Raw genomic sequence first — 16,994 nt, 5'->3', positions numbered from 1 at the left:
GTTGTCGCATGCTCAATCCAAATCTCCATCCAAATCTCCAATCAGGCAGACGGCTGTGTCCTTTGATGGAAGGTGATTTCTTCATAGTTTAGGTGATGCTTCTCATAAATTTGATAGAATAGTTTTTATGACTGTTTTTCTTTTTCTTATGGCGTTGTACTATTTTAAGTTGCTGCGAGCATGCGACAATATGGTGTTGGGATGATTTTTCAAACTCCGAAGCTGCTTAACTTATTTTCGTGCACTGTCGATGTAATGTGCACAGTATGTAATAATTCAGCATGAGGTACCCCTGGTATTATATTAATATATGGGTTGAACTAGTCATGAACATAAGAGAACCTAGTTTGTTATTTTACAAAAACATGTTTCACTTGGATTACTAAAGTATAAAGTGTGGGTGTATCACTTTTAATTGAAGTTGTAACTTTACCAGAGAGAACAAAGCTTTTATTATTTCTTGACTTATAAATATTTAGTAAGTAATGCCATGAATAGTCTTTCAAGGACAAACAATACATATCTTTACTTTTCCAAAGATCTAGAAACCTGCCTAGTTGACTCAAAATGCATCTTTAAACAAATATAACATAGTATTAATGAATTGTTATTTGCATGTGTATCATGGTATATGCTTCTACTCCTTAAACAGTTTTGAAGCAGCACCTTTGTCTAAGTACCATTTCAATTCTCCTTCATAAGGTGAAACCTTTTCAACAGGCAGCTTAACCGTTTTCGCATCATCTTCGAGTGCAGTGTAAACCGCAGTTGATTTACCTGCGCCGGTAACCACCATTGCTACATTGGAAGAAGCATTGATCACTGGAAATGTGAAAGTGATTCTCTCTAGTGGTTGTTTTGGTGAGTCATTGAGGAAAGAAACCCATTTCTGATCCTCATTGAGAAGAGAATGACCTGGGAATAATGATGCAACATGTCCATCCGGACCCATTCCTAGGAGCATGAGATCAAACTTTGGTAACCCATCATTGGTTGAGGCTATCACATTGCTAGTAACCAAGCGTCTTAGGGTTGTCTCATAAGCATCTGCTGCTGCTGCTGCTCCATCATCAGGTGGTAGGGAATCATCAATAGAATAAACATTGAGAGAGGGAATTGGCACCTACCAAAAGAATAATGGAAATGTGATTAGAATAAGAGACCTCATTAAATTTAGCACCTATGATATTGCACTAAACTTAGCACATGAATTAACTACCTTGGAGAGAAATCCATCTTTGGCAAGCTTATAATTACTTTCTAAGTTATCCTTTGGGACAACTCTCTCATCAACCCAGAAAACATGCCATTTTGACCAATCTATGGTTTTAGCATAGGGAGAATCAACCAATTTCCTGAAATCAAAACACAAATAAAAAAAAGACAAAGCGCTTAAGGTTAAGTTGCTCGATTTAATTTGCTTATATTCGAGATTATAGATACAAGTTTTACATTGATAATACTCACCTAAGGTACTTGATCAATGATCCACCAGACAAAGCAACAGTGAAAGCACCTCTTTCTTTGGTAAACTTGGTAGAAAGTTGAGCAACATCATAGGCCAAGGACACAGCAAGATGTTCCTTACTGAAAACCTCAACATTCTTGAGTGATGCCTTTATTTTCTCAACACATCTATTTGGCGAAAACACTTTATTATGCTTTAGAGGTTGATAAACAATTTTGTTACCAACTTGGGTTGGTAAAGTTGATGTCCTTAGTGATAATGGATTTGGTTTTTGTGCACAAAATAAACTACTTTGGAGAGTGCATGAATTTGACAAAGTTGTTAAGAATGACATATTTGGTATTTTAATAAAGATTTGAATGTACTATGCAAGTTTTATTTTCTTGCTTGTTATGTTATTTATATGTTACATGTCATATTCTTTTTCCATGTTAGAAGTAAAGCAAATGCTGAATAGTAGTATGAATCTTTTGTCTCTACACGCCAAGAATCAAACACGAGGAACACAAACATATCAAACAACTTTAAAGAGACACATAGTATCGTGCTTTAAATGGACACACATAGTATCATTCTAATTCTTGATGCTTTTGTTATTAAATTATTTTGGGGTTAAATATATATATTTTGTGTCTATAAATTTATCAATTGTCAATCATTTCTTCAGCCTTTCATCTTAAAGTATTGTTTCTTAAAATATTTTAGTCATTCCCTTCAATTCGATTATAGTGTCATCTGGCTCGTGACATTATTGATCAACAAAGTATCATTAATTTATTACTATCATATTAAGTTATTTATAATTTGTTCTTTTACGGGCCAAAGTAAGCTAATAAAGCAAATGAAATAGAGAATACCAACACACAAAAAAAAGCACAGTCCCTTTTGTAAACGACAAGGAAGGATCAAATAGAGTGCATAACTAATATTAACCATAACACTTTAAAAAAGTAATATGCAAAACGTTAGAATATTTTAACTTAATTTTTGTGTGCGGTTGAGTTACACATTTATTTTAAAAAATCATTATGGATCTAGAAGTTTTTGCTGGTGGGGGCAAAAAATAGTGTAAGTATTCTGACTAAGAAAAATATTACAAATTTTATAATAATTATAATAACATATAAATTCAAATTATATAAAAATTTATATAAATTATATTTATTTTTTATGGATTTCTGTTCTAAAAAAATTTAATGACTTTTTATTATTAATACTATCAAGTATGACACTATAAATATATTTTTGAGTTTTGAAGCCTACTATACCTCCGATGAGTTCTCGAAAATGACATTTTATTATACATAAAATTATATAACCGTTCAATCGCTTATCCTTCATATACAAATGCAGATTTTATTCTTTTTAAAATTTATGGTTGACAAATTTTTTATTTTCTAACAAAAATAACTACACATCTAACACTTTTTAAATAAAATATCAAATTAAAGACAAACTATTTCTATAAAGTAAAAGAATTTATAATAAGAATTTAAAAAATAACAATTGAAATAGTTAAAGTTAAAAGATAAAACTATAACTTGTAGTTAAGGGTAAATTAATGTGATGTGACTACTTAAATTTTATGGGGGCTCTATGAAATATATAGGTTAATGTCATTAAAGAAAATAATTGTTCTTGTGGGGGCTTAAGCCCCCAAAGCCAGTAACGTGCATCCGCCCCTGATCTTATTGGACAAACGAACTTAGGAAATTATTCTTTCCACTCAAATTATTCTAATTCTTGAACTTAGGAAATTATTTTTTCTGAGTGGCAGGTGAATGCGGAAATGCACTTTCGTATTAGTTCAAAATTTATTTTTCAAAAATCTAGAGATGCATTTTTCATATTTAGTTTGTCTGCATTGTTTGTTTTTATTTTTATTGTGTTTCATCTGAGTTTAGTTTTTTTTTTCTACTATGTAATGCTTGTGTGGTTTAATTATAGGCATTATGGTTGATAACCAAGATAGATTGAGGCTCGATAGAGTGTTGTAACATGTATCCGTTCGTAGGAGAAGAGCCTGACTCTCGCATCCATTAATCTATTCTAATTCGTTTAACGTGGAGACGCCAGCTTATGGGTTCATGCATCTCCGACTTCGTCTTCTCGAAGGAGGCAGATATCCCCTCCTGATGCACCAGAAGCCTCAATGGTTCAGGTTGAGGCACTCAAGGTTGATGGCGCTCCTAAAGGGTTTGGAGGAGGCCCGCACGATATATCTTTGATGCCTCTATATTCGAAACATGTGGCCAGACATGTGTGGGAAAGAGAGGTAACATTCATCTGTATCAATTATTTGAAACATATATGTTATAGGGTCTGTTTGGTAAAAATAGCGGTTGTCTGATAATCTAGCTGATAACTTATAGCTTATAGCTGATGGATGATGACTGATAGCTTATAACTTATGACTGATGGTTGAGACTGATAGCTGATAAGTTAATTGAAGTGTTTGGTAAAATTAGCAGTTCAAGTAACTTATAAATGTAAAATGACATAAAAGATATTTAATACATAATTATTTTATTTTAAATTAAAATAAATTATAAAGGATGAAGTGTTGGGTAAAATTAGCCGTTCAAGTAACTTGTAAATTTTTAAAATAAATTTTGGTTAAATACGTTTTTTAGTCCCTATAAAATTTTTCCTTCAATGAATGGTCCTTATAAAATTATTATGCACCTAGTTTCAGTCCTTACTGTCAAACTAATGAGTATTTTAGAATAATTATTTTGCAGACATGTTCATAATGTTTTAAAAAGTTCCTGAAAAAAAAACTCAAAATTTAATTTCTAAGTTGATATTTTCATTACTTTTATCATTATTTTTTGAAATTTGAAAAATTCATATTTAATTCTTTTCGTTTTAAAAATTAAAGAATTTGAAAATTTGAAAAATTCATTATTTTTTCGAACATTTAAAAATTAAAGAGTAATTAAACAGTTTTTAAAATTTTAGAAAATAGCAGGGACTGAAATTGCATGTATAAAATTTTTAGAAGGACCATTCATTGAAGAAAAATTTGATAAGCACTAAAAATGCAGGGTCGCATATTTATAGGGACTAAAAACATATTTAACCCAATAAATTAATAAGGATAAAAAAGAAAGAAAAAAATGATAAGATATAGGCTAAAATGCTATTTGAAATAACATCTGGAAAATAAGCTATAAGCTAGCAAAATAAGTTATAAGCTCGAGATAAAAAAAACCGTTACCAAACAGGTTTATATTGTCATATGAGATTATAAGTTATAAGCCATAAGCTATAAGCTCAAAATTGTGTCTTACCAAACAGAGCCATAATATTAGAAATTTTTAACGATGATTTATTTTTCTGCAGGACCGTGATGCTTTAAAATGCATCAACCATGGTCGAAAGATTGCGAGGATGCATCAGCCTCAGGAGTAATGGTTTAACGATTTGATGTGACTATTTGGGTTATAAGACTTATGCAATACTATTTATTCTACTAATAACCATGGTATGTTGTCAACGTTCATTGAGAGATGGCACTCTGAGACATTATTTTTTCATCTTCTACATGGTGAGATGTCCATAACAGTGGACGATGTGTCATGCTTGCTGCATCTTCCAATCAGGGAAAGACTATTAGATCACGACATGATTATCAAAGATGAGGCACTAGAGATGATGGTAACATATTTGGGGGATGATCTTGGGATGCACTAAAGGAGATAGAAGACACGTGAGGGTGTCATGCTAGATTTGGATTCCTGGAGAAACTTGCGACACAGGAGGCCGATGGAGAAGATGAGCGAGTTATGCAACATAGAGCATACACATTGAGAGCATACCTATTGTACTTGGTTGACAAGTCCATTTTTGTGGACAAGAGTGTCTATTAAGTGGATATGTTTTACCTCAGATACTTCCCTGACTTAGAGTGGGTTCAAGAGTACAATTGGGGGCCGCTTGTTTGGTCTACAAGTACTCAAAGTTAGGTGAAAGAATGTGTATATAAAACTCTGAGTCACACCAAGATACACTAAGACACGATTCATTACATACTTGCAAGCTTGCAAGTTTTACCTTTTTGATTTTTCTAATTTGAATAGGAGTGCTAATCTTGCAGGTACACCTCTTGTAATCACTAAAGACTTTCGTTTCTGCGACGAAGACCTTCCACCGAGGACTTCACCGGTTCACAACTTATTTTTTGTTATGCTTCTTAATAGTGGCATTATATGTGGGAATTGCCTCTTTATTCTTGCAAAACTTCACACTCAATTTCTTTGTAACCTTCCATTGTTCTATCACAACTATTTTTGTTAGCAGATTCAATTATAGTTAACTTTTACATATGTCAGTATGGTAGCCTCCAAAGCGAATCGATCCACAGTTTATCGCAACACCGTCCCTACATCAAATGTCGGATCATCCTTCCTGATGCTACACGACACCATTGTATCGGTCCTTACTCATACGCCCGAGGAGCCACTTCCTTCGGTAAAGGAAACTTCTCCAATTCTAGTGACTTCTTTAGTTGCTATATTTCACTCGATCTCGCCTCCTCAAAGAGTTGAACAACATAATTCTAAAATATCATCACTCGTTTGACCGTTTCAACAAAAATCCCAAGCTAACACATTGAATCAACCCCTTCGATGCAATCGCACTCCCAGATTCAAATGTATATATAATGTGCAAACAAACTTGTTACAAGCATTTATAATGTGACCGTGACTCCGATAGGGGAACCATGACATAATTATCCCAAAGCTACTTTAGAGATTCTTACCCCGCACCTCCTTTGATAAAGGAGACAACTTCTCATTAATTATATAACCACATGTTTACCCCTGATAGCAACAACCAAGGGGATTGCGAAGAGACTAATCGTGGAACTAGATGCAATAATAATAGAGAGGGAAACATCAATGTCTGAGAGACCCATTCTAGGGTTCAAAGACAATGAGAAAATGGGTGATATCCATAAAAAGGTTTTTTGTTGGTGATTACTACCACAATAGCCAATTTTGAGGTGTGAAGGGTCCTAATTGATATGTGTGTGGGGGAGGGGAGATCATGTGACATTATGTACGCTGAAATTTTTGAGATGTTAGGCTTGAGGAAATATAAGTTATCATCGTACGAGGGTATCAGTTTGCATGCATTCAACTGATCAATAACCCACTCGTGAGGCTAAGTAGAGCTTTTGATTACTTTTAGGGTTAAAAGAAACACAAGAAAAATATATGTAAAATTTATGGTTATCCTAAATGTGTTTAGAACTATATTTTAGGGAGGCCTTTCTCTGCAACTCTCTATATTGCTTCCCCATCTACTTGAAGACAAAATACCACAACATTTGCAATGAGCCGATAACCATCGGCGACAACTAGAGGATAATGTGTTAGATACATAAAGCTCCGCAATAGAACCCAAACACAACAACCTCCCATCATAAAGAAAAAGTAAATGGTAGCTACTCTTTCAAACGGTGTCCTTTGGATGTAAACATCATAGATTTTGAGGCACGCTTGGAAGAAAAAGCGACGATCAGGGAGCATGACCTAAACAAACCTTCCCTTATGAAGCTAGAATGAAGATTCTAAGACCGGTCCCCGATGGTGATTTCATAAACGTCTAGCTCGACAAATATCCAACGAGAAAGGTAAAGATTTGAGCTAACCTTCCTAGTTCAAAAAAGGAGGAACTCATTAAATGCGTCAGGAACAACCCCAACATGTTCGTCATATTCCCCACTGAGATGTCCGACATTGACCTTAATATTTCCTACCATCAATTGAACATCAATCCTTATATATACGATACGACGCTAAAAGGAACATCAATCCTTATATATACGATACGACGCTAAAAGGAGATGATGCAAATCATTGGAGAGGGCCGAAACTAATAAAAAAACCCTCAAAAGGCCCATTGAAGAAAACTTAATTATATAAATAAAATACACCAAGTGACTATCTAACGTGGTTTTAATAAAGAAGGCGTCAGAGAGAAAAGTGAAAAATGTGTGTTGACTACACAAACTATAACAAGGAGTGCCTGAAAGACTCATACTTGTTCTCCAACATTGACAAACTGGTGGATATTAATTCTGCTGGGTACAAGTCACCATCGTTCATGGACATACTTTGAATGTAATCAAATCCCCATGCTCGAGAAAGACAAGGACAAAACTGCCTTCATGTTAGAGCACACCAACTCCCGATACAATTTGATACCTTTTGGATTTAAAAACATAGTGCCACATACCAAAGAAACTCAAGTCGTAAGAAACTCAAACTAATCTAATATGTAATCATCCTTCTAAATGAAAAGTAAAAGAAAGCGATCAAATATTGCATTAGTATATAATATTACGTAAATAAATATTATTATTGCAATTAACAATATATTTTTGCTCCTTAAAAGCACACACACTTTTTAGGATACTTCAGAAGTATCCATTTACATTAAAAAAGAAAACCAATTATTCTATGCTTCTGTTTTTGTTTTGTAAACAAGACAAACAAGACTTAGATAATTTAAACCATGACCAGTTCCATCTTATGGTTTTATTTTATCTTTAGCATCAATATAAATATATAGAAAATGTTGTAACACCCACGTTAACATTCTCTTTTCAATTTTTCTGTATTATCGATATTTTACTTGATAAGACAGGAAATGTTCAAAAGAGAAAGTTAGCGTGAGTGTTGTTGTGTCGAAATCACTTGAAGAGCTCTACTTATAAAGCCTTGAAGCAGCACCTTTGTCCAAGAACCATTTCACATCTCCCTCAGGATTCACCTTTTGAATAGGAAGCTTATCACCAGTAGGATCCTTCTCAAGAGCAGAATAAACAGCATCAGCTTTACCGGCACCAGTCACAACCATAGCAATATTTGAAGTAGCATTAATCACTGGCAATGTAAAAGTGATCCTCTCCGGTGGCGGTTTAGGCGCATTCGTGAGATATGTAACCCATTTCCTAGTTTCATTCACTGCAGGGTACCCTGGAAATAGAGAGGCTATGTGTCCATCAGGTCCCATATCTAATAGCAAAAGATCAAATTTTGGGAATTCAGCTGATGTTGATATCACATTGCTTGTCACTAAACGTCTTAGTGTTGTTTCGTAAACATCTGCTGCTCCATCAGCTGGTAAGGAATCATCAATTGTGTACACATTTAGTGGCGGAATTGGCACCTTCCAAAAAATACAACGATATGAATCAGTTCTTATAATTGTTAGACACCGATAATAACTACCTGAAACTCACACGCACATAACTGTGAGATCTCGAGTTTAGCATAATATACCTTGGAGATGAATCCATCATAAGCAAGTTTGTAGTTGCTATCAACATTAGTCTTTGGCACCACTCTCTCATCCACCAAAAATACATGCCACTTAGCCCAATCAATTGTGTCACAATATGGATGTTCCACCAGCTTCCTGATATTGTAACATCAAGAATAATTTATTGGTAAAACTTTCATGTGACAATTGAGGTTCTTTTGGCTGACCGACCGAGGTGATAAGCTGTTTTTCACATCGGTCAGTCGTCTGATGTGAAATGTGACAAATTTATTATAAGATTGTACGTTATCTCGAAAGGCTAACCAATGTGATAAATCTATTCAAACCGATGTGAAAAGTGTTTTATGTACTAGTAGTGGAAAAAAGAAGAAATGATACCTGAGATATTTGACGGGTCCAGGAGACAAAACGACGGTGAAACGTCCCTTCTCTCGAATATATTTCTCAGACAGGTCAGCAATATATTTGGCCAAAGAAACAGCAAGATGCTCCTTGCTTAGCACATGCACATCCTTGCTATTCATTGATGCCTTCACCAAGCCACCAACATGAGTTCTCTTAGGTTTCACTTGGATTGGAGAAGACACATTGTGTCTTAGAGGGTTATAGAGACATTTTTGTCCTAGTTGAGGTGACAACAATGACATGGTTGAGGATTGTGTGTGTGACTTATGTTTGGAATGCAACATGCTTTGAGGAGTGCATGTTAGGGACAGAAGTGTTGAAGTGGCCATTGAGAAGTTAGAAAACAATGAGATGAATAGAATATTGTAAGTATTGGAATGAATTATAATTGGTCGCTTACCACCTTATTTATGCTAAATATTTTAGATTCTTTTGTTACTCTAGGAAGTAAAGTATGGATCCTTATGTAAATTCTAGAAGCAATCTAGTACAAAATCATTCAAATGTAAATGGTAAGGAAAAACCTTTTCTTTTTGACAGAGTAAGAATGGGGTCTACCAAATCTTTCCCAACTTTATTTTGGAGACAACATTAATACTTTGGAAAGTATCCAAATTGCATAATCATAATATTTACACAAGAAAAGTAATGGAGATTAAAATTGCACAATTACAATGCAAGAGACAATGAGGTGTAAAGATCTGAGGAAATATTTCAATAAGGTTGATACCTCTATCCCCAATCACCTAAAACAAAACTTTAAAATAAAATATTATTAAAAAATTGAAAGAAAAACAAGCATCTACAAGGACTAAGCCAAAGACTCAAAGAAAAAACAAATGCAAGCAACTTACTCGTTAAAACCCTTATGAATAAAATATAGTGGAATAAAATCTAATGAATAAAAAAAGATTGCATTGCATACTAAACAAAGGAAACCTAACAAAATTTGAAAGAGGCTAATTCAATTAATATGTCCCTAAAGAAAATTTTTCCAATTAATACAAAAGATGGTTATCATCGGAGTGAGGTCTAAGGGATTCCAAGAGTCTGTTTGGTAAGATAGATTTTTGAGCTTATAGCTTATAAGCTCAAATGATAATTTAAACCTGTTTGATAACAGTCTTGTCATCACAAGCTTATAACTTATTTTGCTAGCTTATAATTTATTTTTTGAGACGCTATTTTAAATAATGTTATAGCTAATAGCTTATAGTTTATCATTTTTTCATCCTTTTTATCCTTATTATTTTAACAAAAACTCAATTTTATCCTTTATACTTTATTTTAATTTAAAATAAAATAATTATGTATTAAATAACTTTTATGTCATTTCACATTGATAAGTTAGTTGAAGAGTTAATTTTACTAAACTTTTCAATTAGTTTATTAGTTATTAGTCTCAATCATCAGCTATAAACTATAAACTATCGGTCATCAGCCATTAACCATAAGCTATAAGCTATCCGCTAGCTTATAACTAACCGCTATTTTTATCAAACATACCCTAAGTAACAAAGAGATCCAATTTTAAATGTGCAAAACAAAAGATCATTTGAAATGAGATGATGAATGTATTCAAAAGTATTGGTGCAATAGCTACAATTGAGCATGATAGTGAAACTCCTCTCTTTAAGATTGTCAACCGTAGACAATGCATTGTGAAGAATTTTCCAAATTATGAATATTTTGGCAAGAGGAATCACAATAGACCCAATTTTCTTTTTCCATCCAATAAGTTGATTAAGAGTAACATTTACAGCAGAACATCTTTAAAAAAGAGCTCACTAGAGATAGAATGCTTCTAAACTAAACGGTATTTATTAGATGTGAGATAGTGATATTATAATGAGGAAAAGACCAAGAACCATTCTAAATAAAATTACAAACCTTGGTAGAAAGTCTGACTTATACATATTCAGAAAAATTCCAATAATCAATAATCACGTTATCATTCCAAATGTCATTCCAAAAAAAATATAGATCTACCATCTCCAATTTACCAAGAGCACCCATTATGAATTAGATTGAGAGATCTTGTCAAACTAGACCATAAAGAGGAAGAAACATAGCCACTCATAACAAACTTATTTTTTTAAGGAATCTAGCTTTATAAAGTATACGCCCCCATTGTTGATAAGATAATACCATGTCTTAAAACAAGAAAATTTCTTTACCCACCTCCCAATGGGGGGTCACCCCCAGCGAAATTCCCAAACTACCCCTGCTTCGGAAATGAACTTCCGAAGCGCTTTTTTTTTAAAAAAATTTCCTTGATTCGGAAGTTCATCTCCGAAAACACCTCATGGGGGTGCGTTCGGAGATGAACATCCGAAAACACCTCATGGGGGGTGAATTCGGAAGTTCATTTCCGAATTATGCAGAAACTGTGTTTTTTTTTAATGTTTTTTCTTAAACGCAACCGCATTTTAATTAAACGTTACCGGCAAATAAAATAAACAATAGATAGACTGAAAACACTAATATGATAAATAAACAAAAAAAAAATACTAATATGAAAATATTATATACAAACCGAAATAAATAAAAATAGTGTGCTAAATATACAATCCAAAATCAAAAAATGAATAAACCCCACCACTACTGGGTGTGCCTAACCCGCTCACCCTGGGCCCTCCTCTGCCGCCTGTACCCCGCCGCACGGCCCGCATCAGTGACGATGATCTCCATCACGGCGACTGCCTCTGGTCCGCCCTGATGAATGACACCTCGATCCAACGCGTCCCGCCCAAGTATCTCTATCCGCTGGCAGATCGGAAGGAGATTAATGGCGTGGTCATCCTCCGCCTGCCGGTTCTCCAGGATCTCCTCGTGTGCTGGCCTAGGAGCGCCGGGAACGTCGGGTCTCAAGAGAGGATGGGACACCCGGTAGAACCATGTGACGTACCCCTCCACACTGTGCCAGTCCTGGGTGACCCGCATGCGACGGTACTCCTCCGGTACCACATGATGCTGCCACTCCTCCCATATGGCAGTGAGCTGCACTCTGGTCACTGTGTCAGGAGCAGCCTCGAAGGGTGACCTGGGTATGATCTGCACGAACCCAAACTGCCGCATGCACCGCTCCGGGAGATACCGGACCATGATGCCGGTCCCGCATGCCAACCAGCCTGAATATAGAGCAACCCCGTCGAAGGGGACAACCTGAGCATAGTCAGCGAACGGCCTCCAAGTGACGTCGTCGTGCATCGTGCGGTCCAGGTACAGGCGGTATGGTCCCACCGCATCGTTCCCCCTCTGGAGGGCGTATCTGGCGGCCCTGGGCATGGCGTCAACGTACGCAGGATCGATGTGGAAGCCGTGGATGCGGGAGAAGTAGGAGATGATCCAGCTCTGAAACACAAATACGATAATGTATTAAAAATAAATACGAAACATAAATAAATAAATAAATAAATACGAGAATGTGTTAAAATCAAACGTACCGTAAGCAGAGTGCAGGATCCGACCAGCTGCCTCGTCCTCCAGTTGGAGGCCTCATTCAGCTTCTGGTAGAGATATGCCAGAGTAGCTGCCCCCCAGTTCCACTGGTGAACGGTATCCAGGTCCATGAAATAGCGGAGGTAGGCCACGTCGACGTACCTGGCACTCTTGTCCACAAAGCATGCAGCGCCTACCACATGCATGTACCAGCACCGGAGAGCGCAGCCGCGGTGGTACTCCCTGAATAGGTCGTTACCCTCCTGCTCGGCCTCGGCCGCCGCGTCCAGGTGGAACTCAAAATAGAGGCTCAGTGTGTTGAACCGGACATGAGGCCCAGAAGTCGAGACGCACTCCAGGTGAGCAACCTCGTGCGGCAGGCCCAAATAGTGCATCATCCACTCAATGGCCTCGACCCTCTGGATCCTGGAGTGGTCCAACAGCGGCCCCCTAATAGGCAGGTGGAGAAGACACTGGACGTCATGCAAGGTGATCGTCAACTCCCCCACCGGCAAGTGGAAAGAAGACGTCTCCTTGTGCCAGCGCTCCACAAATGCCCCCTGCATGCCGGTGCTGATGGTGGTGTACCCGGTCATGCAGAGCCCGCAAAGCCCTGAACCTCGCACATGGTCGTTAAACCACTGAGCTGCTGGTTTAAACAGACCGAAAATCTTCCTGGAGTGGTTCACCATTTTCAATGGCTCTCTCTCCTGTTACAAAAAAAAACAAATAAGCGAGAAATAAACGGTAAAATTATAAAAAATGGTGACAAATAAACGGCTAAGTTAAAAAAAATACCTCTCCCTCCCAGATCCGCCGAGCGACGTGATCCTGGTAGTGAATCAGCAGGGAAGTGTCAAAAGGCCCTCCCGGAAAGCTATCCACCTCCTGCTCCTCCTGCTCCTCCTCCTCCCCGACTGGAGGGTCAACATCCGGTATGACCTCCTCCTCCTCCTCATCTTCATCCTCCTCCTCTCGCTGGCGGGAAGAAGATACCCGAGCCAGCCTACTCCTAGAGCCTGAAGCAGATGAGCTCTCCACCAAGTCCTGTGGAACGCGGACACGGCGTCCCCGTCCCTGCCCCCGTCCCTGGGTCGACGCCAGATGCGCCGCCGCCCGCTCGCGTCTAGCCGACACAGTCTGGGACTCTCTCCCCTGTCTGATGCGTGCTGGCTGGTCTGACATGATCCTGTAAACAATCGAAATCGATTAATATGCGAGACAAATGAAAAAACAAAAAAAATGAACTTCTGGTACAGTTCGGAAGTTCATTTCCGAAAACTAGGATGGAGGTGTTTTCAGAAATGAACTTCCGAAACACCCCCACGCAGAGCTTCTCTGCAACCTCCAATGGCAGACCCAAAAACCTAAACCAAATCCATTTTTTTGCCTACTAAACATCCTAATATCAGTACTAAGCTATCTTAATGTCATTTTTTCAGATTCTAAACACCCTAATATAGTTTAATCAAATAGATCTAAAACTTGAAAAAACAATGATAAACTTACCAATTAGTGTTTAATGATGAGTTTGGTTGAGTTTGGAAGAAGAGTTTGGCTACTTCAGACTTGCTTCTGCAGAAATTTCGCCTATGGAAGTGTTTGATGATGATTAGAGTAAATGATTTGGGGGAGGGGGAGAGTTCTGCTTAATCTGCAGAACGCGTTTTATTTCGGAAGTTCATTTCCGAAATTGTAGTTTCGGAAATGAACTTCCGAAATAAGACATTTTTTTCAAAAAAAAAGGCGCTTTCGGAGATGAACTTCCGAAAACACCTTTTTCATGCATTTCGGAAGTTCATTTCCGAAGTCAGGGGTATAATGGGGTTTTCACCAGAGGTGGACTAGAAGATAGGGAGGTGGCCAAAGAATTTCTCTAAAACAATTTCATACAACGTGCCATAATTTTCATACGGGGATAAACTCATATAGACTTGTGTAGACTTAATTAGACTCACGGGTCTAAAGAGAGTTTATGAGCTTGATGTGGTTTTAGAGAAGAATTAAACGAGTGCAAGGGAATCCAGTGTCATGAATGCGAAGGTTTCATAAACTTTCAGGATGATTGTACAAACTTTCTTAGAAAAAAAAAGACTACGATGACATCTTATAAGAAAGTGAATTTGATCAAGTCAGCATTGCGGTGGAGTTCACTACTTGCACAAGTTCATGCTTAGAAATGCATGATGATGGTGACACAAGTGATGTTGAATTATTTGACGATGCTCTTGTTGAAGCTTACAAAATTTTGTACCTCAAATGAATGATGAATCCAAAGTTGTTAAAAAGAAAAAGGAAAAAATTGAAGACTTACTTCAAGACAAAACTCGTCTCATGCTAACCATCTCATAGTTGAATGAAGAAGTTAACCATCTGAATTATAAACTTGAAGGTAAGATGAAATCTATTTGTATGTTGAATTCTAGAACTGAAAACCTAATTCTAGGTGTGGGCAAGTTGTCAAAATACAAGAAAGAAATTAGGTATACTGATTAGTCATCTAACTCAAAAAATATATTTGTTACCCCAGTTAAGAAAACATAATTCATAACTCAACATCTTGCCTAACATCTTGACTAACATCCTAAGTTTCACGTTATATTCTCTTGGGTGTGTTATTACTGTGGTCAACGTGGTTGGTTATATACGACCTTACTGCTACAACCTATATGGAAGACCATCTTATCACAATCATCCTCGTCCTTAATGGAATGTAAGTTCTGATGTGCGTCCTCAACAAGTTTGGTGAGTCAAGGCATAAACTCTAGGTCATATTGCCTATACCTCTCTAATGGCATCATCGCGTGAAGATTGGTACTTTTACGCTGGTTTTTCTAGACAAATGACCAGAGAAAAAAAATTATCTGAAGGACATTAAATCTTATTCTAATAGTTATGTCATATTTGGTGATGGACACAAAGACAAAATTGATGGCAAATGGAAGTTAAACTATCTTGGTCTCCTTTGCCTGAATGATGTGCTTCTAGGCGAGGGTCGCATTGCTAATATCATTAGCATTAGTCAAATTTTATGATCGAGATCTTTACGTCAATTTCAATCGATCTGAATTCACATTCACACAAAAAAACAATGCTCAATTAATAAAGGGATATTGATCAACATATAATTGCTACATGTGGACGCCTCATAATAAGAACCGACCTCAATCATGTATGATCTCCAAGATTGATGAAATTGAATTGTGATGCATAAAACTTGGTCACTTAAATCTCAAAAGTATGGGGAAGATTGTCTCTGAAAAGGCCATTATTATTCTTCCTAATCTTAAGATTGAAGAAAGAAAAGTTTGTATTGATTGTTAGATAGGAAAATAAACCAAGATGTCACACAAGAAGGTCCAAAATATTACTACTACTTGTGTGCTTCAACTGCTTCATATAAATCTCATAAGACCCATGAAATTTAAAATCCTAGTGCATAGAGCCTACAGTGAATGATAAGTGAATGATAGGACACACAAGAATTTGGATTAAACAAAAAATAGGAGGCAACATTCTTGTACATGTAGTTGTCACATTCTTCTGGATTCCAGATGTATAGTATTTGTATTAGGAGCATTATTATCGTTTGTATTTTATTTTGACATTATTATGGATTCTAGATTTATTCATTTATATTTGTCATTTTCGTATTATTTGATAAGTGTATGATTTAATTTATATAAAATTTAATATGATAGTATAACTATAATACATCATCAATCACATAAGTGTATCTCTAAAATAAAGTCAAAATTTATTGTTTGGTGTGAATACGGAGATTAGGAGTGAGAGTGAACCGAATCAACTCGAATATAGTTTGAAACTCGATTCGACAACTAAATCGTTGAACTTGGTTCATGACCAAATAAGCTGAATATCAAAAACTCTTAACAAGTTTGAGTTTAAAAAAAGTTCGTGTGAAGCTCGAATCGAGTTTTGAACTGAACTAATTCTTATCAAGCCGAGTTAAGACGAGTTCGACTAGAGTCGACTCATTTCTAGTCTTAACAAAGATGCATCTCCGGATTATGACTAAGGTGAATACGAAAATGTATCTTCGGATCAATTTATGTCAAAATGAATGTGTCTCGGTCAAAATTTTATAGAGTACATATAAGGTAAATCCAGAGATGTATCTCCGACTATATTTTAAAAAAAATGGAATGTGACTCACTTTAAAATGTATTTTGGTATGAAAATAACGCATTCGAAAATGCATTTGTTTTCAAATTTTTATGTGTGATGTTTTTTCATCTCTTAAGATGGACTAAACAATTTTCTCTTTTTCAGCACAATATACCATTTGTAATGTCTTCTTTTAGCATCTTTATTTATTACCTCATTATTTGTTTTTTGTTTTTCTTTATAAAAGCTTCACGAC

At 36.3% G+C, this 16,994-nt stretch overlaps 3 protein-coding genes across 3 annotated transcripts; all 3 read right to left on the bottom strand.

Moving 5' to 3' along the window:
- Nucleotides 1-428: 428 nt before the first annotated feature.
- LOC131596062 (probable 6-phosphogluconolactonase 4, chloroplastic) lies at nt 429-1,827 on the bottom strand. Its single transcript, XM_058868622.1, has 3 exons — nt 1,468-1,827; nt 1,220-1,355; nt 429-1,123 (listed from the first exon to the last, which is right to left on the bottom strand). Exons 1-3 carry the CDS (start codon nt 1,800-1,802, stop codon nt 638-640), a joined length of 957 nt encoding a protein of 318 aa, XP_058724605.1. The 5' UTR covers nt 1,803-1,827; the 3' UTR covers nt 429-637.
- Nucleotides 1,828-7,818: 5,991 nt separating this feature from the next.
- On the bottom strand, nt 7,819-9,533 carry LOC131600380 (probable 6-phosphogluconolactonase 4, chloroplastic). The gene is made up of 3 exons (XM_058872548.1): nt 9,143-9,533; nt 8,764-8,899; nt 7,819-8,650 (listed from the first exon to the last, which is right to left on the bottom strand). The coding sequence occupies exons 1-3, from the start codon at nt 9,496-9,498 to the stop codon at nt 8,186-8,188; spliced, it is 957 nt and encodes a 318-aa protein (XP_058728531.1). The 5' UTR covers nt 9,499-9,533; the 3' UTR covers nt 7,819-8,185.
- A 268-nt stretch (nt 9,534-9,801) lies between these two features.
- On the bottom strand, nt 9,802-13,519 carry LOC131598364 (protein MAIN-LIKE 1-like). Its single transcript, XM_058870976.1, has 4 exons — nt 13,409-13,519; nt 12,616-13,320; nt 12,335-12,523; nt 9,802-9,915 (listed from the first exon to the last, which is right to left on the bottom strand). Exons 2-4 carry the CDS (start codon nt 13,300-13,302, stop codon nt 9,802-9,804), a joined length of 990 nt encoding a protein of 329 aa, XP_058726959.1. The 5' UTR covers nt 13,303-13,320; nt 13,409-13,519.
- Nucleotides 13,520-16,994: the final 3,475 nt, after the last annotated feature.

This window comes from Vicia villosa, linkage group LG4, assembly GCF_029867415.1.
Source record: "Vicia villosa cultivar HV-30 ecotype Madison, WI linkage group LG4, Vvil1.0, whole genome shotgun sequence".
NCBI classification, from domain to species: Eukaryota; Viridiplantae; Streptophyta; class Magnoliopsida; order Fabales; family Fabaceae; genus Vicia; species Vicia villosa.
The sequence above is the reverse complement of the archived record's forward strand: the minus strand, read 5'-3'. Positions and strand labels throughout refer to the sequence as shown.